Source organism: Rhinolophus sinicus, chromosome 3 (assembly GCF_057876585.1).
Source record: "Rhinolophus sinicus isolate RSI-liver-muscle chromosome 3, RSI-T2T, whole genome shotgun sequence".
Lineage (NCBI taxonomy): Eukaryota > Metazoa > Chordata > Mammalia > Chiroptera > Rhinolophidae > Rhinolophus > Rhinolophus sinicus.
In genome coordinates, this window is record NC_142503.1 from 25498298 (window position 1) to 25521219 (window position 22922).

Here is a 22922-nt window from a genome sequence, read left to right on the forward strand (position 1 = left end):
TGAAGAAAAATGATACATGCTATAAGCCCCCTTAAATACAAAAAATAACAATTACGTAGCTACAAAACAATATTTAGCCTCATTTATTCAGAAGCAAACCAAAAAAGGTTATGAGAAGCATTGCTCTACATAAAAATAAAATACGGCATCATATTGTTTTCTAAATGCTTACCATTTTAAAGTGGTACATGCTCATTACAGAAAATGTGTGTTACTTTCTTCTGGTCTTCCGGCCCCTCTGACCTTTCCAATCTCCTCTGTTGTATCTTCCTCCTTTGCTGGTCCCTTATATGCTGCCATCACCTAGGGTTCCACACTTGGCCTCTTTCCACCCTGTACACTCACCGAAGTGATCCCATTTATATGCTACTCAAAGCTTTGTCTTTAGCTCTGATCTCTCCCCATGTCAAAATCAACTTCATTTTCTATCCAAATATGGCAGAACAATTAACCTCATCACTGACATTAGACTCAGAATCACTTCACTATGTTTAATCCTTGGTAAAACATTCATCTAGTTTGAACAATATCCCAAGCTTTCTCTACATTGAAGTAATCTGTGTAATCATTACTCCATTATTGTGAAATGTGACAGAAAACTGAGTGCAGCCAGGGGAATTTCCAAGCAAGAGTAACGGGTGCAACAGTCACATACAGCAGTGGAGCCCATACGGAACTTGCACACAGGCTTCACTTTACTCAAAGCTGTACTGAGGTCAAATTTTTATAGAAGTAACATTGTTTTACTTTCAATAACAAAAGTCACTATTTAAAGGAATCTGATTATAACTGCTCTTATGAAATTTGATGTGGAAAACAATTATGTTTTAAATATTCATATATCAGATAAAAATATAGCAACAAAAATGTTTGCTCTACTAGGGAAAAAGTAGTAAAACATTGTAATTCGTATTTTATCTAAAATTTTGTCATATTATAATGCAATTTACTTAAGAGAAACAAACTACATGTAAAATATATAAAAAGTTGGTTTCCTATTCATTGAAGAAAAAATGCAAACGTAAACACTCAGTATTCTAACTTAGAGCTTCCAGCTGGGTATCTGACTAAAGTGAGAGAGATGGAACTCATGCAATGCTCGGGTCCTTTAGGAGCCTCATAAAATCAAACTAAAGAATGCTCAGAACTGAGAAGATCCTCACTAAAACGACTGTGGTGTATCAGAAGTGATGAGGAATCTGGGGGTTTTAGGAGCCAGGTTACTGTCCCAGCAATACTGCCAACAAAGCCGTCTAGGAAATCCTGGCTCTGTGACAACCCAAGTACCGTATGTAAGTTAGGTAGTTTAGCATAATAAAGTTATGTCAATATTTATGGAAAAATTAAGCTATTTACCTTCCAATATATTATTAAGTTTTTCCCATCAGAACTCCACTCTCTCCAAGTATCTGGTCCCTTAGAAGGAACTGGGAAAGAAATTTAAAAGTTAGTATTTAAGATGTGTACTATGCCAGTTTATAATATCAGCAATTAAGATGGTGGTGCCTGAATATTTTTTCTAGGTTTTTGGAATTTCCCCTGAAAACGAGAAGCAGTTAAGTGGCTTCCACTTAGAAAATGAAGTAAGGAAAGCCCTCAACGTCTGCAAAAGACAAGGCCCCTGAGAACGGTTAAAATCACCGTCAATGCTGTAAGTGAGGTGCAGGGAACCTCATCTCACAGCCTCTCATCTCCCCTTACTGAAGTCGGCTCTGGCCACACACTGGCTTCCTGACTGGTCCTCAAACACCCGTCAGGCTTTCTGTACCTTCTGTGCCCTCTCTTCCTCTGCACAGAACTCTCTTCTCCTGAATAGACCATGTGGCTTGCTCCCAAAACTTTATATCTCAACTCAAGTGTTACCTTAGTAGGGAGGTCTTTTCCAACTACCCTATTTAAAATTGCAACCCCCACCCCCACCCCCACAACACACATGGTGGGTATTCAGTAAATATTTGTTAAGTGAATAAATGCCTTCATCTTAATGAAGCATAAACAAAATGTTTCTTTCCTTTTGGCAACAATAACTTATCAACTGAAGGCAAAAGTGCCTGTGGTAGCGTCTCCAAAAGGACCAATGATCTTGGTCATGCCTCCTGACATGCATGTCCTTAGGTGGTCCCCACCACACTGTATCGGGGCTGGCCTGTACGACCTGTAGTCTAGGCGGAGCTGGCTGCGATGGTATGACACTCCAGCAGCCCTACGGAGAAGACTGCATGGTCAGTAATCGAGGCCTCCTGCCTGCAGCCACGTGAGTGAACCAACCATCCTAAAAGCAGATCCTCTAGCTCCAATGGAGCCTGCAGCCCCCACCCACATACTGACTGCAGACTCATGAGAGACTCTCAGCCAGGGCCACTCAGCTAAGCTGCCCTTGAATTTCTGATGCATAGACACTGTGAGATAACAAATGTTTGCTGTTTTAAGGCACTGAGTTTTGGGGTAATTTGTCACATAGCAATAGATAACTAATATACTCTTTTGCTGGACTCATGCATAGGATGCATTTCTGATGACCCAAATAATTCTTACACATTTTGCAAAGTTCCTTTATTCTCTAGTCTTCACATAGAGAGACAAAAATCTGAATTAACATCTATCATTTTTTGTTTTCTTGTTTGTTAAATTCTTTGGAAGAAATTTTGTATTCCCTATATAATACAAATAAAGCTTTTGCTATCTTTTGATGAATGATTCCTGAAACTCACACCTAATTTTAAGTTTTTTGTTTTAAAGATGACATCTGATTAATCAAGGATAGAATCTCATTCTGTCTTTGGAAATCATCATACTAGGAAAACCAGTTACCTGATTTTACACCTATTTTGACCTTGGTGTACTGTAGAAACTAAAGTTCAAGAACTTCTAGCCCTATTTCTCAGGCTTAGGTCAGAAATAAAAGTTCCAAGAAATTATCTTTACTAATAATTGTTTTAAATAAAAAGGCAAACTAAACAGATTATGAAAATTCTAGAAAAAGGAAGAAAAAGTTTTAAAAAAAAAATTACCCCATAATCTTATCACAGTTTTAAGTTTGGTTTCTTATGCATCATTTTAATATAGATGCAATCACACTGTAGATAAGGTAGCCTAGTATTTTCACGTAACACATGCCAAGCATTTTTCCATATGAAAACGAAACTTTAAAAACCATCCTTTAAAACGTCTGGATATTTTACTAGCAGACATTATACAGTTACACAATTTATCTAAGCATTCTCCTATTTTTAGTCAGTTTGGTGAAGTTTTCTTTAAAAATAGTTGTAGAATTTCAGGATCCATAGTAATAATTAGCCATAAATCATTTAGTTAACTTACTGGCTTCTGTGGTTAAATATTGTTTTCCATTGCTCCATTTACTCCATTTCCAGAAAGTTTCACTAGAACAACGAATCCGAAAGCTATACATAGTATATGGATTTAACTTGTCCACAGCAACAGGATAATTTGAATTTCCTACTCCTTTGATTGTGACATTTCGCTATTAGAAAACAAACAAATATGTGTATATATAAATGTATATGAAATGCCCTGTGTGTGAGTACACACACACACACACACACATTTTTAATCCAAAAAATGGTCAATTAAGTTATGCAGAGAGGAGGATATAATTTTGATAATCTGTCAATGGCTAATGGTGATGCACTAAACCTTAATATATTTTAGTAATCTAAGATGACCTTGAGGACTACATATATTATTCAGATGATGTTTGGAAGTTTACCGGAGACAGGCATCATCTTTTACATCTTTTTTATATGACACTTACTACCTCTAGTATTGTGCTAAACATGTAGAATGTTCAACAAATGTTTAAATAAAATTAAAATAAAGCAATTCAAAAATTTGAGGATTTGCATACCTCAAGAAAGCCTCTGAGCTCCCAATTACTTAATACAAAGGAGCTTTTGGGGTTACATTCTGCAGTGTGCCTAATTTTCTAGAAATCATCAGTAAGTTTCCAAATGAATATTTAAGTACAGTATCATTTATTTTGGACTTACCACAAATTACAAGATGGTGCAGTATAAAAGTCAACCTAAGTATTTAAAATGTATTAAAAAGTCATGTTTTGACTTATAATGACCAATTATAACTTGCTCCTGTTGCCGCACTAAGCGGTTTTAAAAATCAAATCTTCTCTCTGGTGCCAATTAGTCCATTATCTAATGCTAGAGGTTACAGCAAAACCTACTCATTCACTCACAACTGCACTGAGCAGCAGCTACATGCCAGGTTCTATACTAGACCTAGAAACAATCTGAGTAGTAAAGTCAAGCTTAGGTCTATAATCTCCAGTATAAATGTTTTCAAGTGCTAAATACGGTGCTGTGATTACATTGATATATATATATACATACACACACACATATATATATATATATATATATATATATATATATATATATATATATATATATATATATATCGGTTCTTAGTATATCTCTATAATAAATAATCAGAGCTTATACACATAAATTTACTTAATTCTTTTTGAAAACTAAGTATTTTATCCAAAATAAGCTCTAAGGAAGTTTATAGAAGAACCTTACTCACCACTTCTCGTATGGAATTAGTTTTGTTAATTTCAATTTGACACAACAATTTAATGTTTGCAAAGTTGCCTGGTAAATGCCAGGAAAGTGTAACAGCTGTTGAATTAATATCCTTCACTTTGATTGAAGTAGGAGTATGGGGATAAACTGTAAATATAATTTTTAAAGATTAATTACTTTACAAGCTATTTTCTAATATGACAAATGACAATCAAAGACAATTTTTTAAAAAGAGTAAGAGGTATTGTTAGTGCTGACCAGTACTTGTGGAATACACAACACCCCCTTTACTGCTGACAACATGCCAACATTTTTTAAGAACCAAGCATGCCCAGGTTCCTCAACTGGTGTCAGGAATACTAAAAGGTAGTCTGATCGTAATTTCTACCTTTAAGGAACCCCTAATTTACTTGGGGAATGACAAACAAAAAGGAAGAAAATAAGAGGATTTTTGTTGTTCTCAATGTGTGGTACAGATATTAACTGCTATAGGAATTTAGATGTAAGCATGGTAAGGAGAGTCCTATAGTGAAGATGGGACGTAAGATGAGTTGTGAAGGAAGAATCAGACTCAAGTTGGCCAGATGAATACAGAAATGTTTCAGGTTGGGGACAGGGCAAACGCAAAGACACAGGGAAGCAAAGTGCACGTTAGGCTGGTGATACGCATATACCAACTGGAGTGGTGAGGAAGAATCAGTGCAGTAAATAAGGTTAAAATGGCAGAGGGCAGACAAATACAGATGGACACTATCACTTCAGTACATAATGTAGCCATTTTGTCCTTAGGAAAAATCAGGAAATAAAAAAGATGGGAAGAAATAATTGATAAAAGTGACACATTTACAAACAAGGCAGCAGGGTCATGTACTAATCACTTGCCAGGCTGTATTAGAATGCATTTGGTTTCAGCCCTTTCTCCCATGACTGTGAGTCTGTAAGAGACGCCTCCACGCCAGCGCTGTGTGTTGCAGAGCCTGACATGGAGTTGATACACATGGAATGATCACAGGAATGTCAAAAAGATATACCATATTTGACTTCTGTTTTGAACTATATATTAATAGGATTGGTAAAAATTAAGAAATCAGCAATAAAAAGGGACTATTTACTGTTACACTTGGATGGAGCTCACGGGCATTATCCTTAGTAAAAAATGTAAATCTCCAAAAGTTATATATTGTATGATTCCATTTATATAACATTCTCAAAATGACAAGACAATAGGATGAAAATCATATTAGTTGTTTCTGGGGACAGGGATGTGAGTGTGTGTGTGGGTGGGCGGGCGCGCGCGGTGGGGGTGTTGCTAAAGGAGCAGCATGAAGAAGTTCCTTTGTGGTGACAGAACAGGTCTGTATCTTGACTGTATTGGTTCCGTGAATCAGTACATGAATCTGACTGCATAGAACTATACACACACACTTGAAAGCATATACAAACCAGTGAAAGCTGAGCAAGGTCATAGTCTAGTTCAGCAGTATGGATCACGGTACTATACCAGGGTCAGCTGCCTAGTTTGGATACTGCTAGAGTTACATAAGATGTCACCATTGGGGAAAGCCAACTGAAGGGGTCACAGGGCTCTCATTATTTTTGTAACCCCCTATGAGTCTACAGTTATTTCAAAATAAAAAGTCTTTAAAAATTGGGCAAAATCTTTTTCAGAAATCAATCAGAAATTATTAGATCAGGTCACTGACGGTAAATGACTAATTCAAAATTATATTTGGATTCAATAAAATGGTGAAACTTGAAATTATACATTTTAAAGCTTTTAAGATTAAATTTACAAGATTAATATTGATTATAAAGAAAATAATTAGTAAAAAGTAATCCCTAGAAGCACTTTTCGTTAATCTCAACATATTTCAGCACTTCTAAAGTTACTTTTAAGATACGGGTTTATGTAGCAGCTTACCTTTTTCAGTGATGTTAACTAAAATTGTTGATTCTGATTGACCCAGAGGATTGCGAGCATTCAAAGTAAAATTATATATTTCTTGATTTGGAAACATTTGAAAGAATAACTGATAGCTTTCATTCGTGGGCACTTCAACTCTTTTAAACCTAACATATTTCCCTGAAAAACTGCAAATTAAGAGAGGAATAAAGAATATTAAAATAGTATCAAAATGACAAGAGATAAATAATGCAGGAAAAAAATAAATGGGTAAGTTTCTAATAATTAATATTTTCAGTGCTTACATTTCTAATTATAGGTTACTACATACTCAGGGAAGAAAATGTATACAACTGAACAAATAGAATAAAATAATCTGCCATAAGCCCATTACCAAGAAACAGTCTCTAGTCCTATTTGAGCGTTCTTTTTTCTAGGCTTTTTAAAAAAGGAGACAAATCGAGTCTACATGCATTTAATTGCAGTATTAATAATATATCCAATTTTATACTGCATATTTGGTTTTATAACTTCATTATATAAATGTGATAGAACATTTCCCTGTGTCATGTAACATCCCTCTAATGGACTCTTTGCTAGTTAAGTTTGACATCCTTGACTTGTGATGTTTACCTTTCAAATAAAGTGTAAATTGTATTGCGTGGGCCCACCAATGCTGTCGGTCTTCCTGGATCCCACGTACATATGATCTCTTTTAAATCATATGTCTCACAATTCAGTTTTTGAGGAATATCAGGTGGATCTAAAAGGAAAAAGAAAAAAATTGTAATTATTTATTGTTACTGTCACCTGGACAAATAATAACTCTCCAGAAAATCCACCAAAAAAACAGTTTATTCGGGAAAAGAAAAAGAAACGAGGTCACCTCAGGAGCGTGCGAATGCACACCTCAGACCGGCACTCCAACCAGCTGCCTACATGAAGAAGAAAAAGCCCCAATTCCAAGATGGCTATTCTATTTATTAGCATCCTTCCCCCGGAAAGTTACCACAAAATTTTAACAGGAAATCAGGACTAGAGAGTAAACAAGGAGCCCAACTCCACCCATGGTCCTCCCAGCTCCTATGGTTAAACATCTTAAGATGCCATTTCACTCTTATTATTACATATATTTTCCCAGAAAATGTTATGTTCCATAAATGTTAATTATATTTTGTAGAATTTCCTTAAAAAATGAAATAACTATGATATACAGATGATGTATTACAGGATTGTACACTTGAAACCTATGTAATTTACCAACTATTGTCACCCCAATAAATTTTAGTTTAAAAAAAATTTATTATTTTACTTCTTGTACAATGCAGGAATTATTTTTTCTATAGCATGTTTTTTTGAAATTCATATTACATAGAAATGACAGATTAAAATATTCTAAAGCGTGACTATTAGCTCATTTGAAAACTCTCCAATAGCATCCTGAAGATACCGACTATCATTTTTTTCCCTTACATCCTATTTAAGTCTACCAAATCTATCAAAGGAAGTTGTGTCCAACAAGTCAAAACATCTATAGATTAAAAGTATTATCTATCATCTATATATTGTGATTTGAAAAGAATATCAAATCATATTAAAAGTCAACATAAGTTGCATGTTGCAAGTTTCAGAGTTCTTAAATAAGTTACAAGGACTATTATTAACGAACTAACTAACTCTTGGTAAAATTCTACATCTCCCTATATTCAAAGTGGCTACTGCTCTTCTGTTGTTTTTGTTCTTTATTGAAACTATTCTTTCTGGCTTTGTTCAGGCATGAACAGAGAAAAAAGTGTTTGCTAAGTATGTCTGAGACTTTTAAAGTAATAAGGGAAAATTCTGCAGTCTGACACTGAGTATAGGAATTGATATTTCTATAATTAAGTTTAACCAGGCATATATAGAAACTGATACTTCCTACTATCATATTGATCCAAACTATCTGTCACTGAAGGTAAGTTTCCTAAAAAACAATTATCCACTTGTTGAAAAATTTTGTAAAATAATATTTAAAAAGAAACTAAATTCTTAAAACAGTTTTTACTTTATCAACTAAGACTTAGAAAATTTCACACACCTTCCCCAGAGATAAAAATAATGTCTTTCAGTGATATTTTAGGTAATACCAGGAGGAAAAATGAGTATTTATATGAAAGTCTGGATAATGAAACTAACATTGACATATTTGTTTTGAAAATTGTTTTAAATCTAAGCCCAAACTTTCAGTCATTTTATTAAAATGACGTACCAACGTTTTTATTATATTTAAAATGCTGATTGTTTTAGTTTTTGGCAGATATATTAAGTTGAAATACTTAAAATCCAAACAATAGGAGCAAACTAGAAAGAAGAGGAAGCAAAGACAGAGGAGAAAAAATAAGAGAGAGCAGTATTTAAAAGGTAATGCAAGGATTTTCCTTTTTTTCCCAAAGAAATGAATTCATAAAAAAATCAACTGAAGCTAGTCAAAAGCTACATATAAATCAACTGCATTTCTATGTACCAGCAAATGAAAAATGCAATGTAAAAAATGAAGTCAGTTTTTATGAAAATATTTTCAAATGAGAAAGTATAAAATTTGACATGTGATATAAACATTTACAGGCTCTAATCCTGTTACAGTGTATTATTTTAAAATATATTAAGTATAATGAAAGATTAACTTTAGGTAATAAAATAACTAATTTGAATGATTACAGAACAAGTAATGTTTATAAAGTATCTATTTTGCTTATGACTAAATTAGCGCATGCATGAACACTGACAAGTATTGGTAAATAACTATCCTTCTGTCTGCTAGATAACAGATTTATTTTAATAAACTAGAGAGAAAAAAAGCCATTTTTATTAGCACAAACATCAAACATGTAGGGGTAATTTACTAAAAGATATACAAGATCTTATATCACTAAGATAAATTAAAGAAGACCTAACTAAATGGAGAGATGTACCATGTTCATGGTTTAGGTGACTCAATATTATAAGAATGAAAATTTCCTACAGTGATCTCCTAAATTGATAGATTTAATGTAATCCAAATCAAAATCCTGGCAGGTTTTGATTATGTACGTGTGTGTAGAGGGGAAACTGACTAGCTGATTCTAAAATTATTTTCAACCTTTTCCATAAATTGTGGGTTAACAGGATATTCATAGGGGAAAGGAAATAGATGAATCTTGATTCCTAACTCACACCATAAACTGCCCTTGTTGTAAATTTCTAAAGAGCTCCCTCCGAAGGGAAATTCTCCAGCTGCTCCTGAGTTGATCAATACAGCGCAATATTTCAACCTCAAAATGTTACAAATGGTTAAATAATGAATTAAATGGGTTTATTTTATCTAGAACTATGACAGGAGATTAGAACACTATTTGAAATAATAAAAACTGAATATTCTCATCTTTTAAGTGTTTTTCTTTTTTCTTTTGTACTTTTCAGTGGATATCTTACTTTCTGGTTATCACCTATCAGGCAGCTTCACTACATATAACACTGGTTTTCAACTGAGATGCGAAGATCATTTGTGTGGAATGTTGCAAGTCACTTCCTAAAATTCCATTAGGAAAGAAAATTTAATTTTCTAAAATTTAATTTTGAACACAGCCTCACCCTCCCTTGAATCCCACAATGTATTACTGGGAAGGCAAAAGGAGAGTAAGGTTACAGCCATCAAGCTGAGAAGTGCACCTAATCCTGGTTATTGCCTTGGAAGTAGACCAGCAACTGAATGTAACTCATCATTCAGTTTCTACGGAAGTAAGAAAGAGACTGAAAACTGCTGATCTAGAGCTCAGCTAAGAATCATAAAAAAGCATAAGAAAATCACTTAAGCAATCAAAAGAAAATCACAAGACCCACTCACTACATCTCACACACTTTTACTCATGAGAGAGCCCCTTAGACCAAACGCAGAGCAGGGAGGACAGACAGGAAGCACTGCTGGAGGCAGGGCACCACGCAGGGCACCACATTACAGTAACCACAGGGGAGGAGAACTCAAGATGCAAAATTATCTCTGGACATTCAACGTAAGTCATATAGGTAGGGCAGTCCCCACAATAACTTTTGGAAATGCCATGGAATTTTAGAACTGTAGGACTGCCAAGTTAATAATAAAGATGCCCTGCATTTTGTAGCATGCGACTACATTACACACAGAACACGGCGAGAGAGGAAGTCTTCTCACCCAAGGTCATCCGGCTACCCTCTTCTCAAATATAGTATTTACAAGTTGGAGAAGCATATGTTATGCGATTGAAATAGTTTGTGTAAAATTATTTCTATTTCTTTAATTTGGGCACTTATTTTAGAAAAGGTATGCTATAATTAGGTGGCAAATTAACTTATATAAAATAGTTCCTAAACAATGTAGGATTTAGAAATATTATATACTAACTACTCTTGACTCAACAAATATGTTAACTAAGAATTTAAACTAAAAGTAAGTAGCTGAACATTTTCAATCTTATTCCAAAACTACAAGTTACATAGATACAGATATGTAGAAAATAAGCTTAGAACTCATCTTTAAAGAAGCAAAAATTCTGGTGCCTTCACATATCAGTTATATTAAAGAATAAAAAAATAAGAAAGAAACAGAATCACCCCACCCTGAAAAAGCATTAAAGCTTTCAGAGAGGACAAAAACAGATTAATAGAAGCTGTTTAAAAACAACGACTTTATACTTACATCCCGCAAAAATAACTGTTCCCAACATGCTTTCTTTTGTTGCGAAAACCACATTTGTTCCACTACTTGCAGAAACAGAAATATTATAGATCTTGATTGCAACATTTTCCCCATCAAGATGAATAAGGGGACATTGTGTATTGCCGATCTGTGCTGACAACACTTTTTCTTGAGTCACACAACAAACTGTTATAGCTGAGCCCACAAGTATCACTTTGTCTTGAGGAAAAACGTTACCCTGAGAATCAGGATCAATAGACCCTAGAAAGAACAAAAGGAATTACAAATACTTTAGACATCTTTTACCATAAAATAGGCCGGTATATATAAAACATACTGTTAGGTGCTTTGTAATAATGGTGGCCCAAAGATAAGGTATGTCCCCCAGGTGTCAAAGGAGCAAGACAAATAACAAGAAACGAAAGTGTGTGTGGTTTCGTTTACTTATGGTGGGGGAGCCGAAGGTGATTGTAGGCCAATGTCTCAGGTCAGAGTTAATGTCTAAGAAGTTCTAAACCCATTTATTGAGTCAATAAATGGGTTTATATCCACATGTGAAAAATCAACACCAAGAATAAGTCACTTATTAAATAATTACATTCCTCTAAAATGATTCTATATATTTAGGGCAGTCTTCTTACTTTCCATCACTCTAAATATATTTGAGTACTCCACATCCTAAAAATTGCTTTTTCTTTATTCCTAACTGTCTGCAGGTTAAAGCCACACTTTGTTTTTATTTTCCTAAATAGCCAATCTAATAGCCAATGTTTTTATTTTCCTAAATAGCCAATAGCCTCTAGTCTCCTTTCTACCTACTTACTCTTTGATAGACTGCGATCTGACTTCTACACTGACCATTCTTCTGAAGTGGCGGGCTGGCCTAATTGCTCAGTCCAATGGCCACTTCTGAGTAATTTTCCCCTTGACTTGCACAGCATCTGGTGTGCTGCCGAAAGTCGTCCTTCTCTCTTGGGTTCCATTCCACTGTACCCTCCCGGGCTACTCTTAACCCTCTGGATGCTGTTTGCTTTTCTGGCCTCTTTTTCTTTCAACCTCCCCTTAGACATACAAACTTCTAAGGGATGGGTCATTGGTCTCCATTCCTCTTTCCCTAACTTACGGTAACCTTTAGGATTTAAAAATTTTCGCATTACATATACACTGATGATAGTCATCTTTGGCTCTATTTCTCCCTTACCTGAAAGATGCACAGTTACTAATTCTAATTCTGTTTCTTCAGCATTTTCACAGGTTTCCCCCTTTTCATTCCTAAACCAAGTGTCCCGGTTATGCTTTCATTGTCCCTTGGTAAACTGCAGCAAGATTCTCCTTATCTATCCACTTTTAGGCCTTCCTTCCTCTGATTCATTTATCCAAATTGCCACTAAAGTGAATAATCTCCAATGATTACCAGCCTTTTAAAGGACTTCATTTTATTGTCAACTGTAGGTCCTCCCCCATACTGCCAGCATTCCACCTGTATGGAACTTTCACTAAGTGTATTGATGATTTTTGGCATACTTGTAGATTCTCATGTTCTCTGCAATAACTCTGGTTCACATGGGTCCGCTGTGTAGATGAGAAATTAGGAGCCATTTTTAAAAGTATAGACTTGATCTCATTACCATGTATATAAAATTTTTAAATGTTCTTCAATGTCTACCACCGTGATTTTCCAATCCGGATGTTTATCCAATCCAATCACTCAACAAGTTCTTTAAAAATACAGTTTCCTGAAGCCGACCTCAGACTTTCTGAATCAAAAGTTTCTGGGATGGGGGACTGGGAGATCCCCAGGTGACCTTCCTGCTGCCAAATGGAGCTCAGAGAACTGAAAGCTTCAACTAAAACTTACCCTTAAGCAAGATTAATCTAATGCACTTGAAACAAAAATTCTTTAAATATAAGCTTACAAGAAATGTTCTTCAGTGGGCTCCAGTCACTCCACTCTTTGCGACCAGAGAAATGAGAATCATCAATGTAGCATCTAATTCCCACATAGTGAGTGGTGCACTCCAAGGGCATGTCGGAGGTCCAGCTCCAACGATGAACTGTATCCTTACCGTTCAGAGTTGTGTTGTAGGTCAGCTAAAAAATGAACACAAACACAAAATTGTACTGCTCAATACTGATACATTCTCCTTTCCTTTAGGATTAAAAAACACAATAGACTGTATATAATCACCAGCTAAGTAAGTTAAAGGTTTGTCCGTTTGTAAAACTATCTCAGTTTTCTATAAGGAATAACAGCAGAGTCAATAGTAATGAATAATCATGATTCATTTATGTTTACTTCTACAATTTTAGGCCCTACTGCATTATTCAAGATATTGATATTCCAAAATATTCAACACAGTTCAGAAGAAAATATACCACTGCCTAAAATGATCTTCATTTGTCATGGAGAAAAAATAATGGGTTTACACCTCCAAGAATTAAAGTCAAGAGAGGAAAAGCATTTCAACAAGATAAATTATTGCTTTAGACTGGATTTACTTTTTACATAAGCATTACAAATTTTAAATTTTATTTTTAAATATGCAACTTATAGTAGTAAAATGCATTAACCTCAATTGTGAAAAAAAAAAAGGCAAGATTTCAATCAAATATTGAGGATTTACTAAAAGAGACCTTGGGACTTCCAGTTAAAGACAACAGATTAAATAAATGCATTTCCTTCTCTCTTACCTCCTGAAATCCCTCTAAAACAAGAGTATACAGGATTTTTTTTTTTTTTTTTAGGTGTAAATGCACAAGGGCAAAAAAGAAAAGAAACACCACCAATAAAATTTTGGATGCTAAAGAGTAGATGAATAATGATAACTGAGTCAGAAGACCTGAGAAAGCTGAATCTCAAGACTCCAATGGGAAAGCCAGAAACAACCTGAATTCTATCACAGAAATGCCAAGGGGTTCAGGAAGTAGCTATACCAAGTTCCCCTGGAAATGCATAGTGAATAGTGAAGGTGAGGTGAAAAACAGGAGGATTGCTTGAAAGTTATTTGGATATGTTAGGCACCCAGATACTCTCCCACATTCTATGCTACCAAAGGACTACCCTTCTTCACCTTGGCAGAACAATAGAGATTTATGCTCTGGAAAAGTAAAGCAGAATACCTCTGGATTGAAGAGCCTCAAGAAGATTTGTGAATGGGGAATACTATACCAAAAACAAGGAGATTGCTAACCTATGCATTCTGAAGGTTGGGGTAAGACTCCTGCCTTCTTTCCTACTCTGCTCCTGGGATAGTGATGGCCAAGTTGTAATTGCCAGATAGGACTCTAAACAAACTTTTCTGGGGCATATGAACAGATCAAGATAAAGAACTAAAATAATATTAAGATTTTTGCCTAAAATAATATTAATAACTAGACAGCCCGTCCTCATTACCTGTGATGAGCCCCCAGTCAACAAGTCTCATGTAGGCAAACAGAAGTTCCAACTAGATTTTTCTCATTTTTAAGAGTGATTCATTTAAATATGAGCAGCAACCAAGATGACCAGAAAGTGGAGAAAAAGTTCTAATATAAAAGTCAAAGATCAAAATAAAGAAAAAAAGCAACTTGAAGAAATAGATTTCATAGAAAGAAAAAAACAAAAACATTTCTTTAAAAATCACTGATACTCTCAGAGATAAGATACTGTATCCATGAAACAAGAACAAGATACATGGGGGGAGGGGCAGTTGGTTAGAGCATGATGCTCATAACGCCAGGGTTGCCGGTTCGATTCCCACATGGGCCAGTGTGAGCTGCGCCCTCCACAACTAGACTGAAACAACTACTTGACTTGGAGCTGATGGGTCCTGGAAAATCACACTTAAAATAAATTTTTAAAAACAAAGATTTTTTCTAAAAAAAGGAGGGGATCTCTTATAAATTAAAAAATATATATTAATAGAAATTTAATATCAGGACTGTAAGATAAAGCTTAGGAAAAACTGCTCAGAAAATAGAGCAACATGTAGATGGAAAGGAGGAATGATAAAACAATTAGAGGATCAGTCTGGAAGGTCCAATTTCTAAAAATCCGAGGTTCTAAGGAAAAAAAAGAAGAAAATAGAGATGAGGAAATCAAAGACATAAAATAAGAAAATTTCCCAAGTGGACAAACCTGTGTTTTCAGTCAAAATGAGTGTCCAGCATAACAAAGATAGAGCCATAACAATTAAAAAAAAAAAAAAAATTGAACAACGTCTTCAAAATCTTGAGAAAATTTCCCAACCTAGAATTCCATACCCAGCTAAACTAGCAGTCATGAGTGAGGAATAAAGACATTTTTCATAAATGTCTTGTCTCAATGTATTCACCAAGTAGTACTTTACATTACCACTAGAAGTGTATGAAAAGTTCCAATTGTTCTGCATCTTCTCAATATCTGAAATAGACATTCTTTTAAATTTTGTTGGCAACTAATTTAAATTTCAAAAAATAAAATATATCTGAAAGGCAGTTATAGATAGCAGAGGATATCTACAATAAATAGCAAATAACTACTAGAATATATGCATCCACCCAAAATGAAGAAATAAAAGGAAAACAGAATTCAAGAAAAAGAAAACCCATCAAAAGAAAAAGGTAAAAGGAATCCCCTGAATGATCATGGAGACGCCCTGGACCACAGCTTCCTAATGAATGTGCCAAAAGACACTGAGGTTTGTCTTGGATGGGTTATGGGTATACCTAGGTTTGAACCTGCAAACCTAGGGTTGGCTGGTGGAAGTTGAGGCCACTGGAGCTCCTGAGACACTTCTGGCCACAAGAATCCTCAGCTATTTACCAGACTCTGTGCTACATAAATATTGTCAGTGTCTGTGTGAGCCCTTAAATCAAAAGGGTTGGGAAGTAAGTTAGAGGCTCTCAGAGAGATTTATTCACAAATATTCAACTGATAAAATACTAGTATGTTGAAAATTTCAACAGGAGATTTACACAACCTGGATAGAATTAAGGATTGAATCAATGAAGCAGACAAAAACTAAAAATACAATATGAGAAATTATACACCCACCCCAAAAAAGGAAAAGAACAGTAGAATAGTACATACTACTTGGTTCAGTTGTGAATAGTGTTTCTATAACTACAATACAAACAATGAATATTGGTCTACCAAAAATTGTAACATAATGATAGTGGGAAAAGACAGAAAATGTGAGAGCACAAAAGCAAACACACAAGCACGTGAGTGTGTCTGCCTAGGTTGGGAGATGAGAGGGAATTAAATTTTCATCGTTCATTGTGCAAAACATTGCTCAAAATTGAAAAAAAGAAAAGAAAAAAAAGAAAAAGAAAAAGCAATATTAGCATGCTATTTGGAAAAACAGAGATAAGAAAATCAGCTAAAATTGAATTAAAATTGGCTGTTTACAAGGAGAGAAAAATGGGAGGGGAAAGGGTACTGTGTAAATCCCAGGTGTGTTCACATCCTCATCTGTGCAATGCAGCTTCCACAGCTGCATGTGAGGCCATCAGCAGAAATTGTCAAGTCATAAATAACAAACTATAAATGAAACTTATAAATGAAACACTGATGTATAGGATTCTTGATCTTTAAACTACTATAAAATAACAGCATTATAACCTCTCACAAAATGACTGACTACAAGCAATTCTAACTTAAATACTAACATTAAAAACATAAAATTATAAATGAAAATATCACATTTTTATGGACCTGGATCATTTATCCTTGGATATTTCACTTTATAAAATTAATCTGTTCTAATTCTATTTTTATTACCTCTTGCTATATCGCCCCACACAAAGATTTTTTTTCAAAGATCATATTCCCAAAAGTAGGAAATTACTACCTTTCCTTTATTTGTCTTGTTATGCATCTTGTGGCAATGAGTCATATAACCTTAGAACAATATTTCCGTATATTCATGTTCGCTTTCACTCACGATTCAGAGCATCCCTCCTATTCTAGCATCCTGAAATTAGTTTTTAAAAATCTAGCCCACAAAGGAAGTAATAACAACAAATAGTTGTTCAGCAGCTTTATAAATATCATGTCATTAACTACAGCAAACATTAGCACTTTACAAATGAAAAGTCACTCTAAGCCAGTTAAGTAGTAACTCAGAATACAGTATGTTAAGCCATAATAAAAAGCTAGTCCACACAATTTTGAATAAGGAACAATTTTAAGACAATGCTAGAGCTCCATATAATTTAGCTGCAAATGAGACTGACAGGCAAGAACTGCCATTTAAAGTCAAGAAAAGAAAGAGCATTTTAGACTGAGATAATTAGGATGGGCTTTAAAATAAGGGGTAGAATTTGACCTTGGGCTTGAATGTAGGTTCAATTTGGACAGGTTAAAAAAGAAGGCATCTGAGATGAATACACACACACACACACACACACACACACACACACACACACACTTATTATGTAAAATAAACTGTAGTGGTTAGGAGCAGACTGTGGAACCAAACTGCCTAGGTCTGAGTCCTGACTCCCCCACTTAATGTCTTCCTGGGGCACTGCATCTTCATTTGTAAAATGGGGATGATGCTAGTAGTGCCTCCCTCAGCGGCCTGTTGTGAGGACGCAAAGACTTAACATACAGGGAGCTTTTATGACAGTGTCAGGAATACCAGAAGCATTAAGATCCGTGTAAACAGCAAATATGACTGCTACTATTTTAGAAATATAATACTTCCTTGTCAAAAAGGAAAAATGAGACAGTAACTAAGACATACAGAATAATCCCATTTGTTATCTTTACTACCTTATCTATGTAATTAAGCAAATAAATTGTACAATCATGAGATGGTCTTTTTAATTCTTAAATTTATAACGAAACATATTTCAAATCCATTACAGAAGAAAAGAGAAAAAGGATAAAAGGGGGAATTACCATGTACCAGCTGTCAAAACTTTTCATTATTATTTCTCATTATCCTTTAGATTAAGAACTAAAGGCAGATCATAAGAAAACCATTCACAAACAGGATTTTAAAAAATAAGAGAAGAAAAAGTATGTACTACTAAATATAAGAATGTTATTGCAGATTAAAATAAATCCGAACTTATAGATTTATACAAAATTTCTCAACAATTACTATGATTAAATGTTTCAAAACATTTATTTTTATACTTGGAATATTAGACAAAAAATAAGACTAAATTACATGTACACTTTTATTTCATTTATGTAAAAACATGCATATAAAACCGGCTAATACACAAAGATAATGTTTACTGTGTTCAAATGGTAGAATCATGAATTATTTCTCCCTTCATTTCCAAAACTTCTTATAATGGTTATACATTATTTTAATCATTAAGTGATTTTGAGTCAAAGTGTATAGTTTTTAACGAACCCTGAAAGGATATCTGATCTACTTAATAATCCAAAGGTTCATTGATGTCTCCTTAAAAATCTTTTTACAGAGTACTCAGTTTCTTTAAAATCATAGGAAAAAAAATCTGTTTTATTCAGACTTACTAATTTTATGACTTCCACATTCTCTTTACGTAGAATTTTAATTTCCCAAATGACATTTGAGTGGTGTAGAAAAACAGAACCCTTATCATTCCACGTTAGGTGTAATGTAGAAGTTGGGAAATCAGCAGACAAATTCAAGATCTCTGGAGTGTCAGGGATGAAGGCTTAAAAAAAGGAAACCAAAGATAAAACTCAGTTAAGTAATGATTTTACATATTGTAATTCAATTAATCAACTAATTTTAAACTCCCTTCTGGTTCGAAAAATAGTCAAGAATTAAAAGCAAACTCTTGAACCTATTAATGAAGAAAGAGAACAAATATATTATTTGTATAAGCAGCTCCGATGATTCATCAGCCACATTTGAGAAAATTATTTATCAGTTGGTTGTTTCAAATCCGTAATATCTGTTCTAATACAAATGGAAACTGGGTTCCCACCACACTCTGGTGTCATCTGCTCTGGGACCTACAAGTAGGCAACCTCAGAGAGAAGTGAAAAAGGCCTTTTGTATGGCTGTAGGTTGGGCCTAAGCAAACGACAGAATATGGAAAGCTTGCTTTGGTAACGCTTTCTATCTGTTTTCTCTGAGCCTTCCAACTCGTCTCCCACTGTCAGAGCTGTGGGAATTCCCTACGTGAGGATGCCATGGGCTGTTCCTGGTTAAGGTTATCACTAAATAGGAGCAAGACCATAGTAACGACCAAGGCTCTAGGGGAGGAAGCCAATGGGTTACTGTGCAGATCTGGAAGTACTTAGCAGGATCTAGAAGTCCAGAAAGGCTATGTCAGCAGTGGTACACAGGGGACTGAGAAAGAGGTAAGGTGATCAAGTAGGAGACCCCTGGAGAAGGACTGGCTAGAGCAATAAGGCTTGGATCACGATACCACATGTGGATAAGAAAGGACAAAATCTCATGGACATTTCAAAGAAATGAAGGATTAGTACAATGAGAAAGGCAAACATTTAAGATCTCCTCACATTTCTAGCCCAGAAGGCAGCAAAAAAGGCAAAAGGAATGAGGAACGACTGTGAAGAGATGCAGGAGACTGGCTGTGGATAACTAAGTGTCAGGGGAACAAGAGGTGATCAATGGAGGGGTCTGCAGACAGCTGAGTAAGAACCGTGGACACAGATTCAAGAGGAACTCACTGAGTGTAGCTGAAGATATGAATGTGAACACACAGACATAAAATGGCCAAAGCTTGTTTGGGGTCAATGGATAGACAGTAATACCTTCAAGGAACCAGAGCGAGTATGGTGAGAAGGAATGACACGGAAGCAGAAGGAAGCCATAGAAAATCCAGGATGACTGAGACCAAAAGAAATGGGTTGTCATGTAGACCAAGTAAAATAGAACTCATAGAGGAAGACAGAAACGACCACTGACACTGGTGAGGGGACAATCAATATTTGAGAAAGAAGCCTGGGAGGGCAGTGGGCTCTGAAGCTGCATTACAAAAGGTAAAGAGAAAAATCCTGCTCAAGGATATGGGCCTGTCACAGGGAGAAACTGGTAAACTAAAAAAAAAAGGTTGCAGAAAAAAGTAGGCCATCCTTCAAAATCTTCAAGTCTCCCTACTTAAAAGGGATGAGTTAAGTTACTTAATTTATTTTTTTTTTAATTTTATTGGAGAATATTGGGGGACAGTGTGTTTCTTCAGGCCCCATCAGCTCTGAGTCGTTGTCCTTCAATCTAGTTGTGGAGGGTGCAGCTCAGCTCCAAGTCTAGTCTCCATTTTAAATCTTTAGTTGCTGGGGGCTCAGCCCCCATCCCATTGCGGGAATTGAACCAGCAACCTTGTTGACAGCTCGTGCTCTAACCAACTGAGCCATCCGGCCACCCCTCTGACAGCTCAGCGGCAGCTCACTGTCTTCAATCTAGTTGTGGAGGGCGCAGCTCACTGAACCATGTGGGAATCGAACCGGCAACCCTGTTGTTCAGAGCTCGTGCTCTAACCAACTGAGCCATCCGGTCGCCCTTCTGACAGCTCAGCGGCAGCTCACTGTCTTCAATCTAGTTGTGGAGGGCGCAACTCACTGGACCATGTGGGAATCAAACCGGCAACCCTGTTGTTCAGAGCTCATGCTCTAACCAACTGAGCCATCCGGCCGCACCATTGAAAATTTTTTAGATCATTGGAAAACACACAAGATATGAGCCTGTTCCGTTCTATAAAACGTAGGCTTTCTGTACGAAGGCCAGAGAAACTTGGGACTCTGTCTTTTGCATGTTCCCTCTTCAAATGACAGTAAGATGAGGAAGATGAGTTCAAAGAAATCCAGAGAAGCACACTCTCAGGGCTCAGATCTATCTATCCTAGTGCTTCCCCACGAAGCTCAAGGGGCAATTAAATAAAGTCATGGCAAGCACACACTGCAGGAGTTTACAGGAGTAGGGCAGCTGACTGTGCTAAACAACAAAAATGGCAGAGCAGACCAACATAAATTAGTCCTGGACCTTAAAAGTAAGTACTTGATAAATTTAACTAAAATCTGCTGATCACAGGGCTCTACACTGGATTTATGTGGAATGTTGAGGGCTGTACAGGAAATAGTACATTTAAAGTCTAAACTACACAGCAAAGTCAACAGTTACACAGCTATATAAGGACCGTAGAGGATGCTTCACAGTATTAAGTGGGACGCTGCTTTTAAAAAAGGAGCAAACATGGAGAAAGAAGTTGATTTAGTGCCAGGAGAGGGAAAGTTCAAGGTGCCAGTGTGAACACACAGAGCAGAGGCTTCCAAGAACGTGGTTCTCTCAAATGTTTCAAGATATCAAGATACAGTAACCTAAAAATGAAACATGGGAGTATTTTACTAAGGCAACACTCCTCTATTAAATGCTTTCCTCCCTGAAAAGCCCATATAATTTACATTTTATCTAAACAGCAGTAGGCTGCTCTTCAAAACACAAGTCATAACCAATATTTCAAACTAAAGCCAGTAATTACAAATAAAAGGATTAAACACACACGCACACCTGTTTTACTCCTTTCTTTACAGTCTACATGGGACGTCCTCCTAAATTCCCATGAACTATCATCTGCATTTCTCTCCAGCTAAAATACAGACACGTGAGGACCATTTTAACTTGCCTTCTAGAAACTAGGAACATTCCAGCTAGGAAAGAAATTTCATCAGTCTTATTTATTTTTTAAAGCTAGTACATCTTTACCCATTACCGTCATGTTGTTTTTGCCTTAGAACATTAGAAAATGGGAGCTGTCCCAGCTCATTTACAGGATCGACAGAATTTATTCTGCCTCAGACAGATCCAAATTTTCAGGTTAGTTTTAGAAACTTAGACATTAAAATTCTTAGAAAGACTTATTTTTATGTCTGCCCTTGTCAATTAGAAGCGTATTACATGTGCGTGTGTATCTTGTTTGCTTTATACGTACACTTTTGAAAGCATCTTAAGATGTTAGAGAAAACTTAATTTCTCATACTTTTATTTAGCAGCAAATTGCCCAAAATAGAAAACCCCAGATTCTCTAATGCACAGCTACTTATCATTTCAAAGCTTCTCTTGCATAGTAGGTGCTCAAAGATTTGCTGATACATCCACCTCTCTATATTCATCTAATTTGCTTTTCAATTTTCTTATCAGTGTTATCTTAGCAGTCATAGTAATATCTTAGTATTGGGATACTGTTAACCTAATATTCAAATCACAATCAGGCCATTATTAAAAATGTTATCAACGAATCACATGATATGCAAAAACAATTAACTATTAATGTTAATCACGTAAGTCACCGAAGGTCTGTCTTGATTTGCCTTTCTAATTTTTTCTAGCACTGTCATCTTAAAGTACCTTTCCAGACAGAACCTTCTGAATACTTACTGAAAAATCAGACAAAACAAACAGGCTCTCTGACAGACTCCTAGGGAACTTTATTTAAAATGTGAATAAAATTAAGTTAAACTCCTCATGCCTTACTACAAAATAATTCCATGTGAATGAAAGATTTAAATCAAGCATGGAAACAAAACAATAAACTCATAAAGAAAAACAGCAAGAGATTCTATTTATATAAAGTGAAAATCTGTGGTATAAAAAAATACCACAAAGTTTAAATTTGGAAAAATATTTGCAGCAATTATGACAGAATTAATAACCATAATACAGAGAGAGCTCTTGTGAACTGATGAGGAAAAAGATAAATTTCAACATGAAAACATTTACAAAGGGTACAAAAAGCTCAGAAAAGAATAAAAATGACTGGTATTTTTCTTTTAAAAAGTAATCATAGAAATGCAAAAGCAGCAGCATAATAATTTTGGGGCCATCAGATTGAA

At 35.4% G+C, this 22922-nt stretch overlaps 1 protein-coding gene across 2 annotated transcripts in view; it reads right to left on the reverse strand.

Annotated features, from left to right (window-relative positions):
- Positions 1-22922, reverse strand: part of LIFR (LIF receptor subunit alpha) — a 68989-nt gene that overhangs the window by 20952 nt on the left and 25115 nt on the right. For both annotated transcript variants that reach the window (XM_074328982.2, XM_074328981.2), the window contains 8 exons: positions 18615-18778; positions 13072-13246; positions 11156-11416; positions 7099-7228; positions 6484-6653; positions 4564-4709; positions 3322-3484; positions 1357-1427 (listed from right to left, as the gene is read on the reverse strand). In XM_074328982.2, coding sequence (XP_074185083.1) covers positions 1357-1427; positions 3322-3484; positions 4564-4709; positions 6484-6653; positions 7099-7228; positions 11156-11416; positions 13072-13246; positions 18615-18778 — 1280 coding nt within the window. The remainder of the gene's footprint in view (positions 1-1356; positions 1428-3321; positions 3485-4563; positions 4710-6483; positions 6654-7098; positions 7229-11155; positions 11417-13071; positions 13247-18614; positions 18779-22922) is intronic.